This window comes from Polypterus senegalus, chromosome 13 (genome assembly GCF_016835505.1).
Source record: "Polypterus senegalus isolate Bchr_013 chromosome 13, ASM1683550v1, whole genome shotgun sequence".
Classification (NCBI taxonomy): Eukaryota; Metazoa; Chordata; class Cladistia; order Polypteriformes; family Polypteridae; genus Polypterus; species Polypterus senegalus.
The window spans coordinates 104,775,050-104,796,298 of NC_053166.1; the positions used below are offsets into that span (position 1 = coordinate 104,775,050).

The 21,249-nt window shown below is 39.6% G+C and overlaps 1 protein-coding gene across 12 annotated transcripts in view; it reads right to left on the reverse strand.

Moving 5' to 3' along the window:
• Window positions 1–21,249, reverse strand: part of si:ch211-234p6.5 (pleckstrin homology domain-containing family A member 4) — a 249,934-nt gene that overhangs the window by 94,779 nt on the left and 133,906 nt on the right. For 10 of the 12 annotated variants that reach the window (XR_005636166.1, XM_039774438.1, XM_039774440.1 and 7 more), the window contains 3 exons: window positions 19,831–19,962; window positions 19,228–19,638; window positions 19,010–19,137 (listed from right to left, as the gene is read on the reverse strand). Coding sequence is in view for 11 of the 12 variants with exons in the window: in XM_039774438.1 (XP_039630372.1) it covers window positions 19,010–19,137; window positions 19,228–19,638; window positions 19,831–19,962 (671 nt within the window). In the remaining variant the exon portion in view is untranslated. Of the gene's footprint in view, window positions 1–19,009; window positions 19,138–19,227; window positions 19,639–19,830; window positions 19,963–21,249 lie in introns of those variants that run through there. The other 2 variants (XM_039774443.1, XM_039774436.1) reach the window with 2 other exon arrangements.

The window sequence follows — 21,249 nt, forward strand, 5'->3', positions numbered from 1 at the left end:
AGGTAGAAATTTCTTTCTTAGTTGTGGTAATCATACTTTAAAGACACATGATATTCTATATGGTTTTCCACAAGGATCTACCCTGGGTCAATTACTCTTTTCAATCTTCATGCTTCCATTAGGTCAAATTATCTCAAGGCATAACATGAGCCACCACAGCTATGCTGATGATATACAACTGTATTTATCAATAGTGCCTGATGACCCTGACTCTCTTGGTTTACTGACCCAATGTCTTACTTGTGTTTCTGAGTGGATGAGTAGTAATTTTCTTAAATTAAATAAGGAGAAAACAGGAATTTTAGTTATTGTCAAAATGCATATAGTGAGGGAAATATTAGAAATAAACTTGATCCATTAGTGTTAAAAGTCAAGACAGAAGTAAAGAATTTAGGGGTAATTATTAACTCTGACCTAAATTTTAAATCACATATTAATCAGATTACTAGGACAGCATTTTTTCACTTAAGAAATATTGCAAAAATTAGATCACTTATAACCTTGCAACAGGGGTGTGGAAATCAAATTTATTTCTACTTGTCCACGGACAAGTAAACTTAGAAAATCCACTTGTCCGCCAGTTAAATTCACTTGCCCATAAACAAATACCAAAAGTGAAAAATAGTTCATTTTTTCTGATCTCTTTCATTGATACCAAAACTGCCTTCCATTTTAAAACTGAAAAAAGTTCTTTCGGGGAGTAGTATTTTGCCACCTTGCTCTAAAACATTATATAAAAGATTTCCTTATTGTAACTGGCTAATAAACAATGCCTTCATTATAGCTACACTAGTTCTTTTTTCATATATTACAGTTACATAACAGAACACTGTCCTGATTCATTTTCTACCATGTTCTTCAGCTTTTGTCTTGCAACATCTTCTCCCCCAAGAACCTTTACTATCTCAGACAGCATGGGCTGTTCATTTCTGCTTGAGCTGAACTGCATGGGTCCTGGACTGATGGTCCTGCAGAAGTGGATGCTGATGACTTTTCAGGTTTTTTATGAGTGATGTGCCTGTTGCCAGGTGACAGCCAAAATTCCACAGCTGGTCGTGGGTCAAACTCTTCTAAAGAAGCAGTATTGAACAGCCTAGCATAACACTCAACCTCCGAGTGTTCAGCTTTAGAAAACGCTTTTTCAATTGAACCAACTTTTTTCTTACTTTTAGACTCATGTTTCTATCTGATGTACTAAACCCCCAGTTCCTATCCTTTTTCTTTCTGCACATAACCAATCACCACACGATAAACGTATTTGTGAAATTAAAACTAGTTATAAGCTAGCACTGTGTCCGTATTTTTTTCAATGGGCCTTAATACACTCCCTTATGTTTTTCAGTGCCTGTTGTCCCAGTTTTAATCAAGCAATGATCCATTTCTCATCCACGATTCTACTTGTTTCAGTTTCAGCAACACGCATATAGCGAGAACAACGTGCTTACCGCAGTGCATTATGGGTTACACAGGTAATTCCTAATGACGTATTTGAAATTCTGCAAGATGGTACATTTCCAAAGAAGTAAATATTACCGATGTTGTCGGGAAAAAAATAATCGCATGTAAGTGAAGATTTTTATTGATATTTCATAACATTGGGAAACCGTTAGAATGTTTTCTTCTTTATTTTTAATAAACTGACAGCGCGAAACCAACTTGTTTTATATGAAAAAATTCTCTAATCAAAAATGATCTGTAGACAGCTCATCAAAATTGATGTCACACAATAAATTTCTTAACTCCTCAATATATCACAACCTACGCGAAATCGCAAATTTCAGGAAAAATTAACTGCCTAACAAGCTTTATGTGGAGAAAACAATTGCATTGTAGCCTAGGTGAAATGACCGCATTTTTATGTAGAAAAAAATAATTTTATCAATAACATATAAAGTTATCGATTATAATGAAAAATCATCAAATTACATCATAATGTCGACATGAAAAAAATGACAGCATCTCCAAGCATGTTAATAGTAGGGTAAAATATTTATGTAAGACCACAAGAGGGATTCCCCTTTGAAAAATCAGCCGTCATTGTGTAAACAATATTGAATAACAATTTGAGACATGAAGAACATGCCTAAGTAGACTGTTTCCGCACGATGTACGTACCCAAATGTTTAAAATTTGAAAGTAGTGGTAAAAATGTGCCCTACACAGCACATATTCCTTTTTCTCCAGAAAATTGCACTTGTCCGTGGACAGCTGAAACCAGAAAAACACGCTTGTCCGACGGTCAATTTACCCGTGTCGGACGAGTCGGGCTTTGGATTTCTGCACCCCAGTGCAAGATGGTGAAAAATTAGTTCACGCTTTTGTTTTAATATAACTAAACTATAGGAACGCATTCCTTTCAAGATTACCAAAAAAATACATCAATCGATTGGCAACTAGTGCAGAATGCAGCTGCCAGAATCTTAACTAGGAAAACAAAATCCAAGCACATCTCTCCAGTTTTAATCTCATTACATTGGTTACCCGTGCCATTTAGAATTGACTTAAAAATTCTGCTTCTGGTTTACAAAGCCGTAAATAATCTCGATACATCCTATATTTTGGAATGCCTGTCACCTTACACTCCAAATTGTAACCTTGGGTCTTCGAATGAGTTTCTGCTTATGATTCCAAGAGCTAAACATAAAAAAAAAAGTTTGGAGGCAGTCTTCTGTTATGCATCTAAAATCTGGAATAGCTTACTGATATAAATTTGCCAGGCTAATATGTTGGAGCACTTTAAAAAAAACTGCTAAAAACCCATTATTTTATCATGGATTTCTCATAGTTACATTTTAGTGTAACCCTGATAAACTATACATGCAATAAATCATAATTTTTATCATTGCTCCACAATCCATACTAATCCCTACTTTTCTCTGCTGTTCTTTTTCCAGTTTTTCTGTGGTGGTGATTTGCACCACCACCACCTGACTAAGGCAACATGCAGCCCCTACTTTGATGGATTTATGCCCAAATGCCCATCATTGTCTAATTCTTTCAAATGAAGTCTGAAATCCATGAGGACTGATTTAGATCATTTATGTTTTTTTCTACAATCCTGTGGAATGTTTTTCTGTTTGTTTTTTTCTGTTCTTCTGGCCATCGGACCTTACTTTAGTCTTTGTTATTTAGCATTGCCTAATATTTTTATTTTTATAAACTTTTCTTTATTCATCTTGTACAGCACTTTTGAGCTACACCATTTGTATGAAAATGTGCTATATAAATAAATATTATTGTTGTTATCAGTTAAGTTTCCGATATTGTAATGTGACAGATTCTAAAATTGAACGAGCATGACATCATCTTGGGAACTGATGCAAACGCCTTTATGTACCCACTACCTAATAAATTTTCTCTCCCTATCTGCCACCTTATTCCTAATTTGACCCATTTGTTGTGGAAGTTTGTCTCCGATCTGAATTTGGTTGATTCCTTTCAATTGCTTATTTTTTTTCCAATGAATTCTCATTTTTTCTGATTGTTTTCTTACTCTTTTTTTAAGAATACAGGTATAGTATACTTTTATTTCTCTGTCATTGGCTAAACTCCTCTCAATTGGAGGTTTGGGAGAAGTGTCACTTTCTTATTATCGATATACAGTATATCACATTAACCTGCTGCTGCTTCCCTCAGGTACCTTTCACTGGCATTTTAATGCCTCTTAACCAGAAGACACAGAGTTTTGCATAATGCTGTCATCTACTTAAGTAGGAACAGTTACTGGATATAAAATAAGGGATCCCACTTACATATATGGATGGCTGCAAAAACAGCCATATATAATTCTAGAGTCAGATATACTACAGATACAGCCTGTAAACACACTCAAAAAACATAAAACCTTCCGTCTTAACTCACATCTTTAGAAGTAGCAAGCCCCAGTGTGGTAGAATCAGATTATGAATAAATGATATACAAACCGGATTCCAAAAAAGTTGGGACACTATACAAATCGTGAATAAAAACTGAATGCAATGATGTGGAGGTGCCAACTTCTAATATTTTATTCAGAATAGAACATAAATCACAGAACAAAAGTTTAAACTGAGAAAGTGTATCATTTTAAGGGAAAAATATGTTGATTTAGAATTTCATGTCAACAAATCCCAAAAAAGTTGGAACAAGGCCATTTTCAACACTGTGTGGCATCTCCCCTTCTTCTTACAACACTCAACAGACGTCTGGGGACCGAGGAGACCAGTTTCTCAAGTTTAGAAATAGGAATGCTCTCCCATTATTGTCTAATACAGGCCTCTAACTGTTCAATCGTCTTGGGCCTTCTTTGTCGCACCTTCCTCTTTATGATGCGCCAAATGTTCTCTATAGGTGAAAGATCTGGACTGCAGACTGGCCATTTCAGTACCCGGATCCTTCTCCTACGCAGCCATGATGTTGTGATTGATGCAGAATGTGGTCTGGCATTATCTTGTTGAAAAATGCAGGGTCTTCCCTGAAAGAGATGACGTCTGGATGGGAGCATATGTTGTTCTAGAACCTGAATATATATTTCTGCATTGATGGTGCCTTTCCAGACATGCAAGATGCCCATGCCACATGCACTCATGCAACCCCATGCCATCAGAAATGCAGGCTTCTGAACTGAGTGTTGATAACAACTTGGGTTGTCCTTGTCCTCTTTGGTCCGGATGACATGGCGTCTCAGATTTCCAAAAAGAACTTTGAATCGTGACTTGTCTGACCACAGGACAGTCTTCCATTTTGCCACACTCCATTTTATTTTTTTTTTTTTTTTTTTATTTTATTAATTTTATTACAATCAATACATAGCAATCACATTTTTACAAAAAAAAAAAAAAAAAGAATTATGCTAAGAACAGATCGATCCCCACCCTTGAGAGAGAGAGCAAGCCAAACGGTGTAAAATTTAAGGCTTTTAAAAAATACCTAAATCAACAAATTCTCTGTGCTTTATAAACTTATTTCAAAATATTACTGATTAGATCCTGCCATGTTTTGAAAAAGTCTGCACAGATCCTCTAACTGAGTATTTGATTTTTCCAATTTTAAATAATATAACACATCAGTTTCCCACTGACTTAAAGAGGAGAGTTTGGGTTCTTCCAGTTTATCAGAATAAGTCTGCGTGCCAAAAGTGTAGTGAATGCAATCACAATTTGTTTGTCTTTCTCCACTTTAAGACCCTCTGGAAGAACCCCAAACACAGCTGTTAATGGGTTAGGAGGGATTGTGAGTCCAAGACTGTCTGAGAGGTAATTAAAAATTTTTGTCCAGAATAATGTTAATTTGGTGCAGGCCCAGAACATGTGACCTAGTGAGGCTGGAGCTAATTTGCAGCGTTCACAGGTTGGATCATGTCCTGGAAACATTTTGGAGAGTTTTAGTCGAGACAGATGTGCTCGATATATAATTTTGAGTTGTATAATTGTATGCTTTGCACATATGGAGCTCGAGTGAATTCTCTGCATTGCTACTTTCCACTCCTTTTCTGATATATTAATTGAGAGATCATTTTCCCAGTGTCCTCTTGGATCTTTGAAAGGAAGGGATTGTAAAAGGATTTTATATATTGTAGAGATGGAGTCTAACTCCTTGAAATTGAGCAATAAATTTTCCAGCGTGGATGAGGGTGCAAGATGAGGAAAATCTGGAAGGTTCTGTTTAACAAAGTTCCTGATTTGAAGATAGTGAAAGAAATTTGTAGCTGGAATGTTAAATTTGGAATGTAATTGTTCATAGGATGCAAAGACGTTGTCTATATAAAGATCCTAAGCAAGTTAATTCCAAATTTTTCCAGATATTAAAACTGCACATGTTTGTGAGGGTTGAAAGAGGTGGTTCTTTTGCAGGGTGCCACAGAAAGAAGCTTCTCCGTCTTAAAATGCTTTCTACATTGGTTCCAGATTCTAAGTGAGTGGAGCACAATTGGGTTATTAGTGTATTGCCGATAACGTGTGTTTATTGGTGCACAAAGCAAGGAATACAAAGAAGTACTGCAGGATTTTACTTCTATTGCGGTCCATGCCTGTGTATGTTCTTCTATTTGTGTCCAGGTTCTTATCGACTGTATATTTGCCCAGTAATAAAACTGGAAGTTAGGTAGAGCCATACCGCCTTCTACCTTTTGTCTTTGTAGAGTCGCTTTTGATGCGTGGATGTTTAGAATTCCAAATAAATGAGGTTATTGTTGAATCTAATTGCTTAAAAACGATTTATTAATGTATATTGGTATGTTTTGAAATAAAAAGGAGCTTAGGAAGAATATTCATCTTAACAGTGTTAATTCTTCCAGCTAGTGTGAGATGAAGGGTTGACCATCTATGCAAGTCTTGTTTAATTTTTTCCATGCAGACGACGAAATTTTGTTGATAAAGAGCTTTATGTTTACTTGTGATGTTTACCCCGAGGTATTTAAACTGTTCTGCAATGATAAAAGGAAGGGTGTCTAATCTAATATTATATGCTTGCGAATTCACCGGAAAGAGTACACTTTTATTCAGATTAATTCTGAGACCAGAGAGCTTTTGAAATTCTGTGAGTGCTGCTAAGACTGCAGGCACAGAATTTTCTGGGTCCGATATATACAGTACCATGTCATCTGCATATAATGAGATTTTCTGTTCCAGTCCTTCTCTGCTAATCCCCTTTATCTGATCAGTATTTCGACAATGTATTGCCAGTGGTTCAATGGCAATTGCAAACAGCAGTGGTGACAAAGGGCATCCTTGTCTTGTGCCACGTTCTAGTTTAAAGTAGTCTGAGCAAATGTTATTGATGCAAACTGAAGCTTCTGGGTTAGTATACAGTAATTTAATCCATGCACAAATGTTGGGCCAAACCCAAACTTCTCCAAAATAGTAAAAAGGTATTTCCATTCAATCATGTCGAATGCTTTTCTGCATCCAATGATAATAATATTTCTGGGGTGTTTGATTTAGTTGGTGAGTATATTACATTAAACAGGCGTCGAAGATTTGAAGACAAGTGTCGGCCCCTAATAAATCCAGTTTGGTCTTGTGATATTACTGAGGGAGCACTTTCTCCATCCTTCTAGCTATGATTTTAGAGAGTATTTTAACGTCGTTATTCAGAAGTGAAATTGGTCTGTATGATGCACATTGTAATAAGTCCTTATTTTGTTTTGGGAAGACAGTGATTAGTGCTTGGCGAAAGGTTTGTGGAAGAGATTGGTTATCTACCACACTCCATTTTAAATGATCCTGGCCCAGTGAAAATGCCTGAGCTTGTGGATCTTGCTTAGAAATGGCTTCTTCTTTGCACTGTAGAGTTTCAGCTGGCAACGGCGGATGGCGCGGTGGATTGTGTTCACTGACAATGGTTTCTGGAAGTATTCCTGAGCCCATTCTGTGATTTCCTTTACAGTAGCATTCCTGTTTGTGGTGCAGTGTCGTTTAAGGGCCCGGAGATCACGGGCATCCAGTATGGTTTTACGGCCTTGACCCTTACGCACAGAGATTGTTCCAGATTCTCTGAATCTTCGGATGATGTTATGCACAGTTGATGATGATAGATGCAAAGTCTTTGCAATTTTTCGCTGGGTAACACCTTTCTGATATTGCTCCAGTATCTTTCTGCGCAACATTGTGGGAATTGGTGATCCTCTACCCATCTTGGCTTCTGAGAGACACTGCCACTCTGAGAAGCTCTTTTATACCCAATCATGTTGCCAATTGACCTAATTAGTGTTTATTGGTCTTCCAGCTCTTCATTATGCTCAAATTTACTTTTTCCAGCCTCTTATTGCTACTTGACCCAACTTTTTTGGGATTTGTTGACACCGTGAAATTTTGAATCAACATATTTTTCCTTTAAAATGATACATTTACTCTGATTAAACGTTTGATCTATCATCTACGTTCTATTACAAATAAAATATTGACATTTGCCATCTCCACATCATTGCATTCAGTTTTTATTCACAATTTGTTTAGTGTCCCAACTTTTTTGGAATCCGGTTTGTATAATAAGAGGTCTCATTTAAATTTACTTCTTCTTAAAAAGACTGAATTTGAATATACTGCACAAGGACAGAACTTTTTATCTCTAGTGCTAAGCCTACTAAGTTATTAGCATTAAAGCTGGTGAAATATGAAGTATTTGTGTTTGTCTTTTTTGTTAAAAAAAAAACTAGGTACACTTACTAAGAACTCGTCTCTAATTATTAATCTTTGGAGTTCTTCATTGATTTTTTCTCTAGAAACTCTAACGCACCATTCATTGAAATTATTTATTTTCTAGGTATATTCTGTCCCCCAACCTTAACAATGGACATCTTAACTTAACACCTTACTTGACTCCCCAGTAATGCTGTCACAGCTGAAGGAATATCCTGATTCTGTGTATCAAACGAAGATCCCAGGTGTGGCCAGTTTGCCACCAGAGCCATTCTGTGCTTTTTGAAGCAACTGGTTCCTCACTATCTGCAAATGACCAACTGTTCTATTTGTTCATCCATGCTGAACCTGGCAATAAACTCTGTTATGATCACACTCCAATTAAAACAGGGAAAGGATCCCATAGATTGCTCTATTGCCTCATCTTATTGATGAATTATAACACTAAATTACTGGGAAAACTCTTAGCCAGACATCTGCAGTGGATAATTTTTAAGTTAATATAGACCTGTGGTTCCTAACGTTTTCTATGCTCCACACCCCAAGGAAATGTTTGATTTATGTTCCCACCACCTGCAAAAGTAATATCACATTTGTAGATGAAGAAGTGAAATTTCTAATTTTTGAAGCACAAATTGAACCACATAGAGTGCTGCAAAATTGAAATAAAAAATAAGCTGTGCATACAATCTAAATATAAATTCAGCACTTTACCTGTATAAATCACAATAATCTTATAAATATGTCCCCTGTGAAGCTTAGATATTCAGTTGACTATCTGAGAGTTGTAGTATCCCATGAAGCATCAAGTGCTGTGAGGAAATGGCACACAATCAATGATCAAGGGGTTTGGGGGATAGGAGACCCACATAAAGCAACTGATTCTGCCACACAGCTAATGAAACAGAATTGATGAGCTTCTGAAAATGCCTGCACTGCAGTTCAAAAACAGATGCGCCGTACAGCTGGGCTGAGTGTAAGCAGCAGGTGTTCCATGCAATTCATTCCCCCTTCTCCCCCTCAAGGCAAAAATGTCCATCAAATCTCAAAATCAATGAAGTTTCACAACCAGGGTTTGAACAGAAATCAGTACTAGACCTCACCGTTCTCTACAGAGCATTGCAAAGTCCAAATTTAATTCTCTTAACAAATTATTTACCTTTATGAAACCTCAGCCTGTAGCAAGGAACCAGCAAGAATGCACATTTTTGCAGCTCATTTACAGGTGACAATTACACTCGCAATACTTGATTCTTTTCATATTATAAAACAGGAGCACTAACTAATAAATTACCTACAATTTACAGCACACTGCAGAATCAATTGCACTACAATAAAGTCGGCAACACACCTCACTCAATTTTGGTAAATTGCAATGTAGCCTTCCTCTTTCTCACATCCCCAGAAATGCCATCTATCACCCCAGATTGGGAACCCCTAATACAGATAATATTAGATGTCTACTGCAGATTTTAGAAATAGCTCTTATTTGATCTCAACTGGCATCAATTGTCTCACTTGAGGTTGAAGAAGCTTTCAGTCATATGAAGTGGAATCTCCTCTTGTATGTTATGAACATGATGGATCTTGGTGATCACTTTATTAATGTGGGAAAAATATGTATAGTTTTCCCCAAAGCTGTAATCCTTACTAATTCAAAAATATCTCATTCCTTTCAGAAATATGCTAGATGGGATTGTCCACACGCTGCATGACTTTTTAATCTTGAACTTGAACCCTTTGACATCATTCTTAACTTTGAACATTTGCTTTATCTTTTGACTTATGGCTCTCAACATAAACTTTCTCTTTATGCTGATAATATTTTGCTCATTTTTAATAATAAGTCAGTAACCCCCATGTTCACCAAGGTGTTCTTCCTTTTTACGGCCAGTTCCTTCAATTATAGGGCCATCATAACATATGGGCACAATGGGCACTGGCCGGGTGCCCCAGGAGAATATGAGTCAACAATGTTTCTGTTTTGCTATCAAAACAGGGGCCTCCGCGCACTACTTTGTCCTGGGGCATATAATGCTGTTAAGACAGTCTTGTTCAAATATCTTGATATTAATATCTATCCCCTACTATAGCATCAAATCATTATTTAATTTGATCTTAAACCAGCTTCACTACTGATTCTCACCTATTAGTATTTCTTCTTTCTCTTAATCTCATCCAGCAGATGATATTCTATTTAGGAACAATGTTCGCCTTTCTGTGGAAATCTCCTGACTCTGTTTTACGTTTTGGAAATCTTCTTTCCCTAATTTACTTTTACTCAAACTCTCCACAACAAGGATCAATGCATCATCTGCTTCCAATATTGAAAGGTGGAAATCAGTGCTAAAGCTGTGAAAGATTAGTTGTGGTCACCCAGTTAAAATGACTTACTATTAATATTAAATTTTTTCGTTTTGTGTTTATTTCTTCTCTTTCTTCCTTATGGGGGCTGCTTGTGGGTGGTGTCCTTTATTGGTAGCTCAGGTAATCTCTACATCATACAGTATTTGCTTATTTTAACTCTTCTAAAAAATTTTGTTGCTTGATCTGTTTTTGTATTTGAAATTTAAATGATCATAAAAAGTTGATCACAAATAAAATGCTCAGATAGATGAAATGCAAAATATTCTGATACTGACATTGAAGATACCATAAACATATGCAAAAAGAATACATTTAAGACACTTCAAAACTAACATGTAATTTACTTTTAAGACATAAAAAATTTCTGAAGTGCAAGGATTTGAAGGTACCTTAAATATATTGTAAGGTCTCTAAACTCTTTTGGGATTTCCCCCAACAGGATGACATGTGTCCCGAAGGGCGATTGCCAGTGCTGTAGCGGCTCAGAGCGAAAGCAAATCCGAGTCGACCATGCTCTAAGTGCCTGTTGGCGATGAGTGATGCAAGGAACATTTTCTACCCTATAAGTGCCACGGGTAGAAAATGCCAGAGTGTGAACACCATAGTGCTGAATAAAAATGCAGCTGCTTTCACTGTGATCAACTGGGACTTCTGGCTCGGGAGTGTCTCCTCCCACCTGCACAAACAATGGCTATCGGTCTGGCCCAGGTATGTGGCTCGCAAGTTTCTCCCAAGATGTTAAAAGAGGACAATTTTAAGGTCTCTATTACGTTAGCTTTACAGGAATTCTCTGCACTGTTGGACTGTGGTAGTGAATTCTGCGTAGTCCACACTGACTTACTCAAGTAATGTCCATGGGGACATTAAAACATACAAGACTATATCACTCCCTCTGGAATTTAAAAGGAAGAGCTTTAAGGTTTGGACTGCCATATCAGACACTCACCTTGGCTACGCCTAATAGGAAAAACGAATGCCCTCTTCCCATGGGTATTGGTCACCTGTAAAGCGCCTAGCCGCGTAGTGGATAGAGAGGGACTTGCCACAAAAAATGTCAGTCAAGAAAATGGGTTTGAAATTGAACAAGAGTTGTCCAGCGAGCTGAAGGAGAAATCCTCAAGTGAAGACCCAGGACAGCTGGCAAACTTTCCCACATACTCCCCAGACCATACACTCAATACAGACCCAGACGAAAATGAAATAGCAGTGGGAGGTGAGTGCAATGCTGCATCAAACATGGAGGAATTGGAGACTGCTGTCCAGGCAGTGTTTGCTCACCACCAACAAGCCGATAACAACTTGGATTTTGCATTCAGACAAGCCCACGTCCAAAATGACTGTTACTATTTGGAGAGAGAGGACCTGAATTTTTAAACACCTCATTTTTTAATTAAGCTTGGTTTTCTTAATTGGGTGATTTCTCATTGTATGGGTGATAGATGTATCCAGCAGTTTGTAGTACCAAATAAGCATAGGGAGAAGGTTTTAAAAATTGTTCACAGTCACATTTTGGGAGGTCACCTCGGCGCGGAAAAGATGAGGGAACGTACTTCAAAATGTTTTTATTGGGTGAATAAGGGCCAGGAAGTGGAGCAATTTTATAAGGCCTGTCCTGACTGTCAAATAGTTTCTGTTCACAGACGGCACCCCTTGTACCGAAGCCTATTTTAGGTGTACCCTTTGAGAGGGTGGGATTAGATATTGATGGCCCAATTCCCAGGAATAAAAGTGGATTTCAGTATATGCTCGTGTTAATTGATTATGCCACAAGATACCCAGAAGTAGCAGTGCTGTGACAGGCGGATGTCCGAGCTATTTGAAGAGCACTTTTGGATATGTTCACACTTATGGTATCTCTCACGAGATTCTCACTGATCAGGACAAACACCTTATATCTTGCATCATGAAGCAGCTATGTGAAAGTTTTGGAATTAAGCAGTTACACTCCACGGTTTATCATCCACAGACGAATGGCCTGAATGAACAATTTTATAAAACCTGTGGCAGTAGGGGGTGCTAGTGCTCCCTTGAACCCTCAGGTACAACCTACAGACACCAGGTAAAAGTCCAAGACTGTTTATTTTTATCCACAGTGCACCAAGCACCTTCCACACTACTCATAAATCACTAACCAACACAATAACCACTCCTCCTAACCCAGACACTTTGCTCCTCTCCCACCCAGCACAGCTCAGTGTCTGGACTGAGGCATCGTCCTTTTATAGCCCCTGACCCGGAGGTGTTCCTGTCCCAGCAGTCCACAGTTCCTTATTCCTTCCGGGTCAGGGCAATCAGTCTTTTACTTCAACCCGGGAGCACGTCGTTCCTCCTCGTCACATGACCGTGACGTACTCCCGGGTCATAAGGCACAAAAAAACCCATAAACCCTCCCACAGCGACTCCTGGTGGCCCCCAAGGTATCCAGCAGGGCTGTGTAAAAACATTACATTGTCCATAAGGCCCTGCTGGAACTCGGGGCACGATCCTGCTGTCGGGAGAGCTCCTCCTGGCAGCCTGGGGGTGAGGGCCGGAGCACGAAGCCGGCAGTCCTCCACAAACCCTAAAACAGATGATTTGCCGGGTAGCCCATGACGATCCAGATTCTTGAGTTACAGTAGTACCTTTCCTCCTGTTTGTTGTCCAGGGAGCCCCGTAAGTGTCCATTGGAATGAGCCCTTTCGAGCTACAGTCATGGCCGAAATTATCAGCACCCTTGGAACTTTCCCAGAAAATGCACCATTTCTCCCAGAAAATTGTTGCAGTTACAAATGTTTTGGTATACACATGTTTATTTCCTTTATGTGCATTGGAGCAACACAAAAAAACGAGAAAAAAAAGCCAAATCTGACATCATGTCACACAGAACTCCAAAAATGGGCTGGACAAATTTTGCATATTAATCTTTTAAAGGATTGGCATGACCATCATGAAGTCCTGATCACGGCTGCTGCGGTCCCCCAGATTGTGGTTGCTATTGGGGATGATTTAAGTGATACCCAGAAAGTGGAATTGCTATCAATGATCAAGCGGAACTTGGATGTCTTTTTGGTAACACCAGAGGCAACAAGGAAAGTGATACACGAGGAAGTCCAACAGATGCTCCAATTAGGCATTATTCGGTCAGGCAAAAGCGAATGGCAAAGTCCAACTGTACCTGTCTCAAAGTTTGGTTCTGTATTGATTTTAGACATTTGAATAAGATTTCCAACAAAAATGGATGCACAAACCAGAGTTTCTTTGTGCTGGTCCCAAGCCAGGATTAAAAGGGAGGGTTACGTCAGGAAGGGCATCTGGTGTAAAATTTTGACAAATCAATATATGGACAACAATACAAATTTTAATACTGAATTGGTCGAGGTCTGGGTTAACAATGACCGCCACCAGCACTTTTAGCAAACAGGGTGCTGGCGGAAATTGATCTACTGTTGGCCGAAGAAGAAGAAGAAGAGGGGGGAGATGTGTCCGGAGGCAGGAGGAGAGGAGGAAGGTAAAGAGAGTGGAACTGAGGGTAGGAACTTTAATGTTGGCAGTATGACTGGTAAGGTGAGAGAATTAGCAGATATGATAGAGACAAGGAAGGTTGATATACTGTGTGTGCAAGAGACTAAATAGAAGGGGAGTAAAGCCAGGTGGATCGGAGGTGGATTCAAATTGTTCTAGCATGATGTGGATGGGAGGAGAAATGGAGTAGGTGTTATTCTGTAGGTACAGTATGTACAGTATGTCAAGTGTGTTTTGGAGGAGAAAAGAGTGTCAGACAGAGTAATGATTATGAAGCTGGAAATTGGAAGTGTGATGATGAATGTTGTTAGTGCATATGCACCACAAGTTGGGTGTACGATGGATTTGAAAGAAAATTTTTGGAGTGAGTTGGATGAAGTGATGAACAGTGTACCCAAGGGACAGAAAGTGGTGAATGGAACAGATTTCAATGGACATGTTGGTGAGGGGAACACAAGAGACGAGGAGGTGATGGGTAGATATGATGTCAAGGAGAGGAATGAAGAAGGTCAGATGATAGTGGATTTTGCCAAAAGGATGGACATGGCTGTGGTGAATACATATTTTAAGAAGAGGGAGAAACATAGGGTGACGTACAAGAGTGGAGGAAGATGCATACAGGTAGATTACATCCAATGCAGAAGAGTTAATCTGAAGGAGATTGAAGACTGCAAAATCATGGCAGGGGAAAGTGTAGTTGAGCAGCATACAATGGTGGTCTGTAGGATGACGTTGGAGTAAGAGAGTGAGGGTAGAGCCAAGGATCAAATGGTGGAAATTAAAAAAAGAAGACTGCAAGGTTGTCTTAGGGAAGAGGTAAGACAGGCACTGGGTGGCAGTGAACTGTTACCAGACAGTTGGGCAACTACAGCAGATGTAGTAAGGATGACAGCAAGAAGGGTGCTTGGTGTGACATCTGGACAGAGGAAGGAGGAAAAGGAAACCTGGTGGTGGAATGGGAAAGTACGGGAGAGTATACAGAGGAAGAGGATGGCAAAGAAGAAGTGGGATAGTCTGGGAGATGCAGAAAGTAGACAAGAGTACAAGGAGATAAGTCGCAAGATGAAGAGAGAGGTGGCGAAGGCTAAAGAAAAGGCATATGATGAGTTGTCTGAGAGGCTGGACACTGAGGAGAGAAAAAAGGACCTGTACCGACTAGCTAGACAGAGGGGCCGAGCTGGGAAAGATGTGCAGCAGGTTAGGGTGATAAAGGATAAAGATGGAAACATATTCACAAGCGAGGAGAGTGTGTTGAGTAGATGGAAAGAGTACATTGCTGTAGATCCAAAGGTTGGATGACGTGAAGGTAGTGAATCAGGAAATGCAACGGATTAGCAAGGAGGAAGTAAGGATAGCTATGAAAAGGATGAGAAATGGAAAGGCCGTTGGTCCAGATAACATACCTGTGGAAGCATGGAGGTGTTTAGGAGAGAGGGCAGTTGAGATTTTAACCAGATTGTTTAATGGACTCTTGGAAATGCACCACAGATGTGATGTTAACTCTGAGGATGTTGATGGAGAAGTATAGAGAAGACCAGATGGAGTTGCATTGCGTCTTTGTGGACCTGGAGAAAGTATACAGTATGACAGGGTGCCTCGAGAGGAGCTGTGGTATTGTATGAAAAAGTCGGGAGTAGCAAAGAAGTACGTAACAGTTGTACAGGATATGTACGATGGAAGTATGACAGTGGTGAGGTCTGCAGTAGGAGTGAGGGATGCATTCAAGGTGGAGGTAGAATTACATTAGGGATCGGCTCTGAGCCCTTTCTAATTTGCAATGGTGATGGACAGGTTGAGAGATGAGATTAGACAGGAGTCCCCATGGACTATGATGTTTGCTGATGACATTGTGATCTGTAGCGATAGTAGGGATCAGGTTGAGGAGACCCTGGAGTGGTGGGGATATGCTCTGGAGAGGAGAGGAATGAAGGTCAGTAGGAACAAGACAGAATACATGTGTGTAAATGATAGGGAGGTGAGTGTAATGGTAAGGATACAAGGAGTAAAGTTGGCGAAGGTGGATGAGTTTAAATACTTGGGATTAACAGCACAGAATAATGGGGATTGTGGAAGAGAGGTGAAAAAGAGAGTGCAGGCAGGGTGGAATGGGTGGAGAAGATTGTCAGGAGTCATTTGTGACAGACGGATATCAACAAGAGTGAAAGGGAAGGTCTTCAGGACGGTAGTGAGACCAGCTATGTTATATGGGTATCTCTGGCACTGACCAGAAAGCAGGAGACAGAGCTGGAGGTGGCAAAGTTAAAGATGCTGATTTGCACTGGGTGCGATGAGGATGGATAGGATTAGAAATGAGAACATTAGAGGGTCAACTCAAGTTGGACGGTTGGGAGACAAAGTCAGAGAGGTGAGTTTGCATTGGTTTGGACATGTGCAGAGGAGAGATGCTGAGTATATTGGGAGATGGATGTTAAGGATAGAGCTGCCAGGTAATAGGAAAAGGTGACGGCCTAAGAGGAGGTTTATGGATGTGGTGACGAAGGACATGCAGGTGATGGGTGTAACAGAACAGGGTGCAGAGGACAGAAATATATGGAAAAGGATGATCCACTGTGGCAACCCCCAACGGGAGAAGCCAAAAGAAGAAGAAGAAAATTTCCCAGTTTGATGCACACCCAATGCCGCGTATGGATGAGCTGTTGGTAAAGCTTGGGCATGCTTCATATATCTCCACTCTTGACCTCATGAAGGGTTATTGGCAGGTCCCCATGGAGGAGTCTAGTTGTGATAAGACTGCTTTCGACACTCCTGATGGGTTGTTTGAATTTATGGCACTCCCTTTTGGTCTCCATGTTGCACCGCTGACATTTCAGTGAATGATGGACCAGATCCTGTGTCCCCATTCCAGGTATGTGGGTGCCTATCTTGACAATGTGGTCATTTTCAGTAACGACTGGGAATATCATCTCATCCACCTTTGGGAGGTACTTGACAGTTTATAGTTGGCCAAGCTGATGGCCAACCCTAGGAAATATAAGCTGGATATGTCGGAAACACATTTTCTGGGATATTCCATGGGAAAGGGTTTGCTCAAGCCTCAAATGGCAAGGTGGGTGAGGTGGTTGCATATCACCATCCCAAAACACAGGCAAGTTCATGCCTTCCTTGGGCTCGTGGGGTATTACAGGCGGTTTATTCACAATTTTGCATATCAGGCTGCCCCCCTCACTGACTTGACAAAGGGCAGCAAGAATCGTAGTATTGTTTGGACCAACGCCTATGAGAGAACTTTTGCGGACGTAAAAGCTGCTTTATCATCATTCCGGGTTCTGCTCAATCCTGACTTTTCAAAGGAATTTTTTCTGCAAACAGATGCTGGTGCTTTCGGTTTAGTAACGGTGCTTTCACAATGTTTTGAGTGGGAAGAGCATCCCATCATGTATCTCAGCAGAAAGCTGCTACCCAGGGAGCATAATTATTCGACTACTGAAAGTGTGCTTAGCGATTAAGTTGGCGGTGGAGGCCCTTTGTTACTATCTCTGGGGCTGATGTTTCACCCTAGTGACCGACCACGCTCCACTACAATGGCTGTACAAACAGAAGGATATGAACGCCCGGCTCACTCGGTGGTCTATTAGTTTGCAAGCTTTTGCTTTTGATGTTAGTCACCATCCTGCGGCTAAATACACCAATGCTGACGTTCTCTCCCGCCTAACCAAGCCCGGCTTGGACAGTCACTTTACCCACCCCGGTCTGGACAGAGCTGAGGGGGAGATGTGAGGTTTCTAAACTCTTTTGGGACTCCCTCCAAAGGGATGACATGCTGAAGAGTGTCCCGAAGTGTGATTGCCATGTCTGTGGAAGACAGCCTATCAGTTGCTGGGGCAACTGCAGGCTCCCAGCACTGTAGCAGCTCGCAGCAAAAGCAAATCCGAGCCAATTGCGTTCACGATATAAGTGCCTGTCATCACACTGTAATACAAGGAACATTATAAATTCAGGGAACAGTATTACTTGCCCACTAACCTGGCCATGACCCTGCCTGATTGCTGTGACTGTATATAGGAGAGTGGTAGATCCCACTACAATAATAACCATGCTGTTCCTATTTCAAGCTGAATTACGCTAGTTTTGCTAAAGTAATGAGACTCATCCTCATGTTTTGGGGTGCAAGACAGGGACTCACATATTACAATATGTAGACAACATAAGCAAGATAAGTTTTTTCCTAAGATGTGTGAAACACAGTTGATAAAACATAATAAAAGTTAATTATCACAAAAACTTTGAGATATGTTTTGCGCATACTGTATTTTAGTCTTCTAATCTCTTCAGCACAAAAAAACACAAGTTAGGACCAAAGTAAATTATGCTAGGTCAGATAATCCAAGCACACCACACTCTGAATGCAAGGTTATTGTTGTTACTAAATACAGTCAGCCTGACAACAAATACACATGTGATGACATTGAAAAGGCATAAATACACAGGACAATACCTAGACTGCAATCTATTGTTGGTTAACCTAATAGTTAAACTATACTTGAAACTGAAATACATTTTTAGGGAATGATCATATATATAATGGAAATGAAAATTATTTTATTTTCATACTAGATATTAAATATTGATGTTAATATATTTCTATAGACTGATTGTTAGTAGAATAATAATAAGAAATGGGACAACAATATGCAAAGCTATACAACGAAAAGAACACATCCAACTGACCACTGGCAGCTCCCTGATGTCCTCCTCTAGTTCTGGAAAGCACCTTCTTTCACCACTAGTGTGCACTTTAAAATATGGCTTCCATAAATATTTTATACATTGTAATGTATTCTATTAGCAACTTTGCATCAGCCTTGGATTCAGCTACCAATCAAATAATTGATTATGATATGAAACAAATTGCATTCAGGATTATGTAAACAATAAAAATATGTAAGCAGGTGTACATGCTAAGAAAGTATATTACGAACAATAAGATTCATGCACACAAAAATATCAGACTCAATAAGACACCTGCATAGACTCAACTTAATGTGTGTGCTCACACAACGCACCTCTTTGAATGAAAATTTGAAATCCTCTCCATTCTTCTCTGTTTGGCATCAAGATTATCAACTGTCATCTTGTGATCTGACACCTTGTTCACGAAAGGGGGCTGGATAACAGTCTTAGGCAAACTGATCTTCGGATAGAAAAAAAAATATAAGTTCATCTACCAGTTAACTGAGATTGTATATGTTTTCTAGACACCATCCTGACCATTGCTGTTTACCTTCTGCCTGTAACTAAGGGACAGCATTGGTCCCTTATCCTCGTAGATTTGTCCATTGTCCACTTTATCTCCTGATAGTGTGTGTTGTTTGCTTTTATTTACATCATAAGACACAGAGCATTTGGTTCCTGTGCCAGTGGGAATAGAGATGGGACTCTGCTCAGGAAGCAGCACAGTAAGACCATCAGTCACTATATTTGCCATATTCTCTGTAACCACCTTCTGACTCTTATTGCACACATGAGCAGAATCTGAAGTAGAGATGGTGTCTGGATGTGGAGCTGCAATTTCCTCTGGCAGGCTGCATGGTTCTTCCAGAGAAACATGATGGGCAGTCAGAACCATGGGTAGGAAGCCAGTCTTGATTCGGCTATGCTGACAACTGTCAGGATTTGCCAGTCGTTCTTCTTTCTACAAAAGATAAAGAAAGTGGTAACACTGGCCCGATATTCGAGAAAAGGATATCATTAACTAGAGAATGCTGTTTGCTCCTAAATGTACAAATCAGTTAAAAGTGAATTTTTATTACTTATGTTAAAAAGGTCTAACTTAAGGTTTCAATAAATTAAGGTTTAATTCATTAAAGAATGATATGCATTTGACCTGTTTTTTGTGCTGGAATGACCTCTGAACCAGTTGAGGATGAAGAGAGCTATTTGTTGACCTCTCCTGATTGCTATTCATTCTTTCCAGCTGCTCTTCTACACTCATGCAGACCTTTTGTTGATTGATATCCTTTTTAAGGAAGAAAAGCGGAGTTTGGTATAGCAAATTAATCATCACATTGCTTTGCATTTCTATGTTCATCCTACTAGAGACCAGTATTGCAGAGAAATTCAATGCCTTCCCATATGAATGCTTTCATCAAATAGGTTTGGTTCATTATCTTCTGTAAGAAGTGCAATTAGAGCATTTTTGTATAATTTTATTGATTTTATTGAAATCACACAACATTCCATACGAATAGATCAATAGGATTGAAAACGAATCAACCCACACCCCTGAGAAAGAGAGCATGGGCAGCAGAATAAAACTTAAAGCTAGTAAAAATAAGTAAATAGATTAATTAATAAGTGAATAAAGATAAATGGACAAGAAAAAGAAATGCTGAGAGAATCTGCTTCCTCAGTGCTTTAAAAAACTTATTCTAAAATGTTCCTGCCAGGTTTTGAAAAATTTCTGCACAGATTCTCTAAGTGAGAATTTGATTTTTTCCAATTTCGAAGGGCATCCAGTGTAAAATTTTGCCAAATCAGTATTCGGACAACAATACAAATTTCCATACTGGATTGGTCAAACCCCGGGTTAACAATGACCACCACCAGTACTGTTAGTCAACAGGGTGCTGGTGGAAATTGGGGGAACTTGGGCTACTGTTGGCCGAAGAAGAAGAAGAAGAGGGGGGAGATGTGTCCGGAGGCAGTAGGAGAGGAGGAAGTGAAAGAGAGTGGAACTGAGGGTAGGAACATTGAATGTTGTCAGTATGACTGCTAAGGGGAGAGAGTTAGCAGATATGATCATTGAGAGAAGGAAGGTTGATATATTAAGAGAAGGTTTATGGATGTGGTGAGAAAGGACATGCAGGTGATAGGTGTAACAGAACAAGATGCAGAGAGCAGAAAGATATGTAAGAAGATAATCCGCTGTGGCGACCCCTAACAGAAGCAGCAGAAAGAAGAAGAAGATAAAATATTAGTTACTCACTGACTTAATAGAAGAAAGTTAGGATTCTTCCAGTTTAGCAAGATAAGTCTACGTGCCAATAGTGTAGTAAAGGCAATTACAGATTGTTTGTCCTTCTCCACTTTAAGCCCATCTGGGAGTACGCCAAACACAGCTGTTACTGGGTTAGGAGGGATTGTGACACCAAGGCTGTCTGAAAGGCATTTAAAAATTTTGGTCCGGAATGATGTTAATTTAGTGCAGGCCCAAAACATGTGACCCAGTGAGGCTAGAACTTGATTCCAGTGTTTTCAGGTTGGATTTTGCCCTGGAAACATTTTGGACAATTTTAAACGAGAC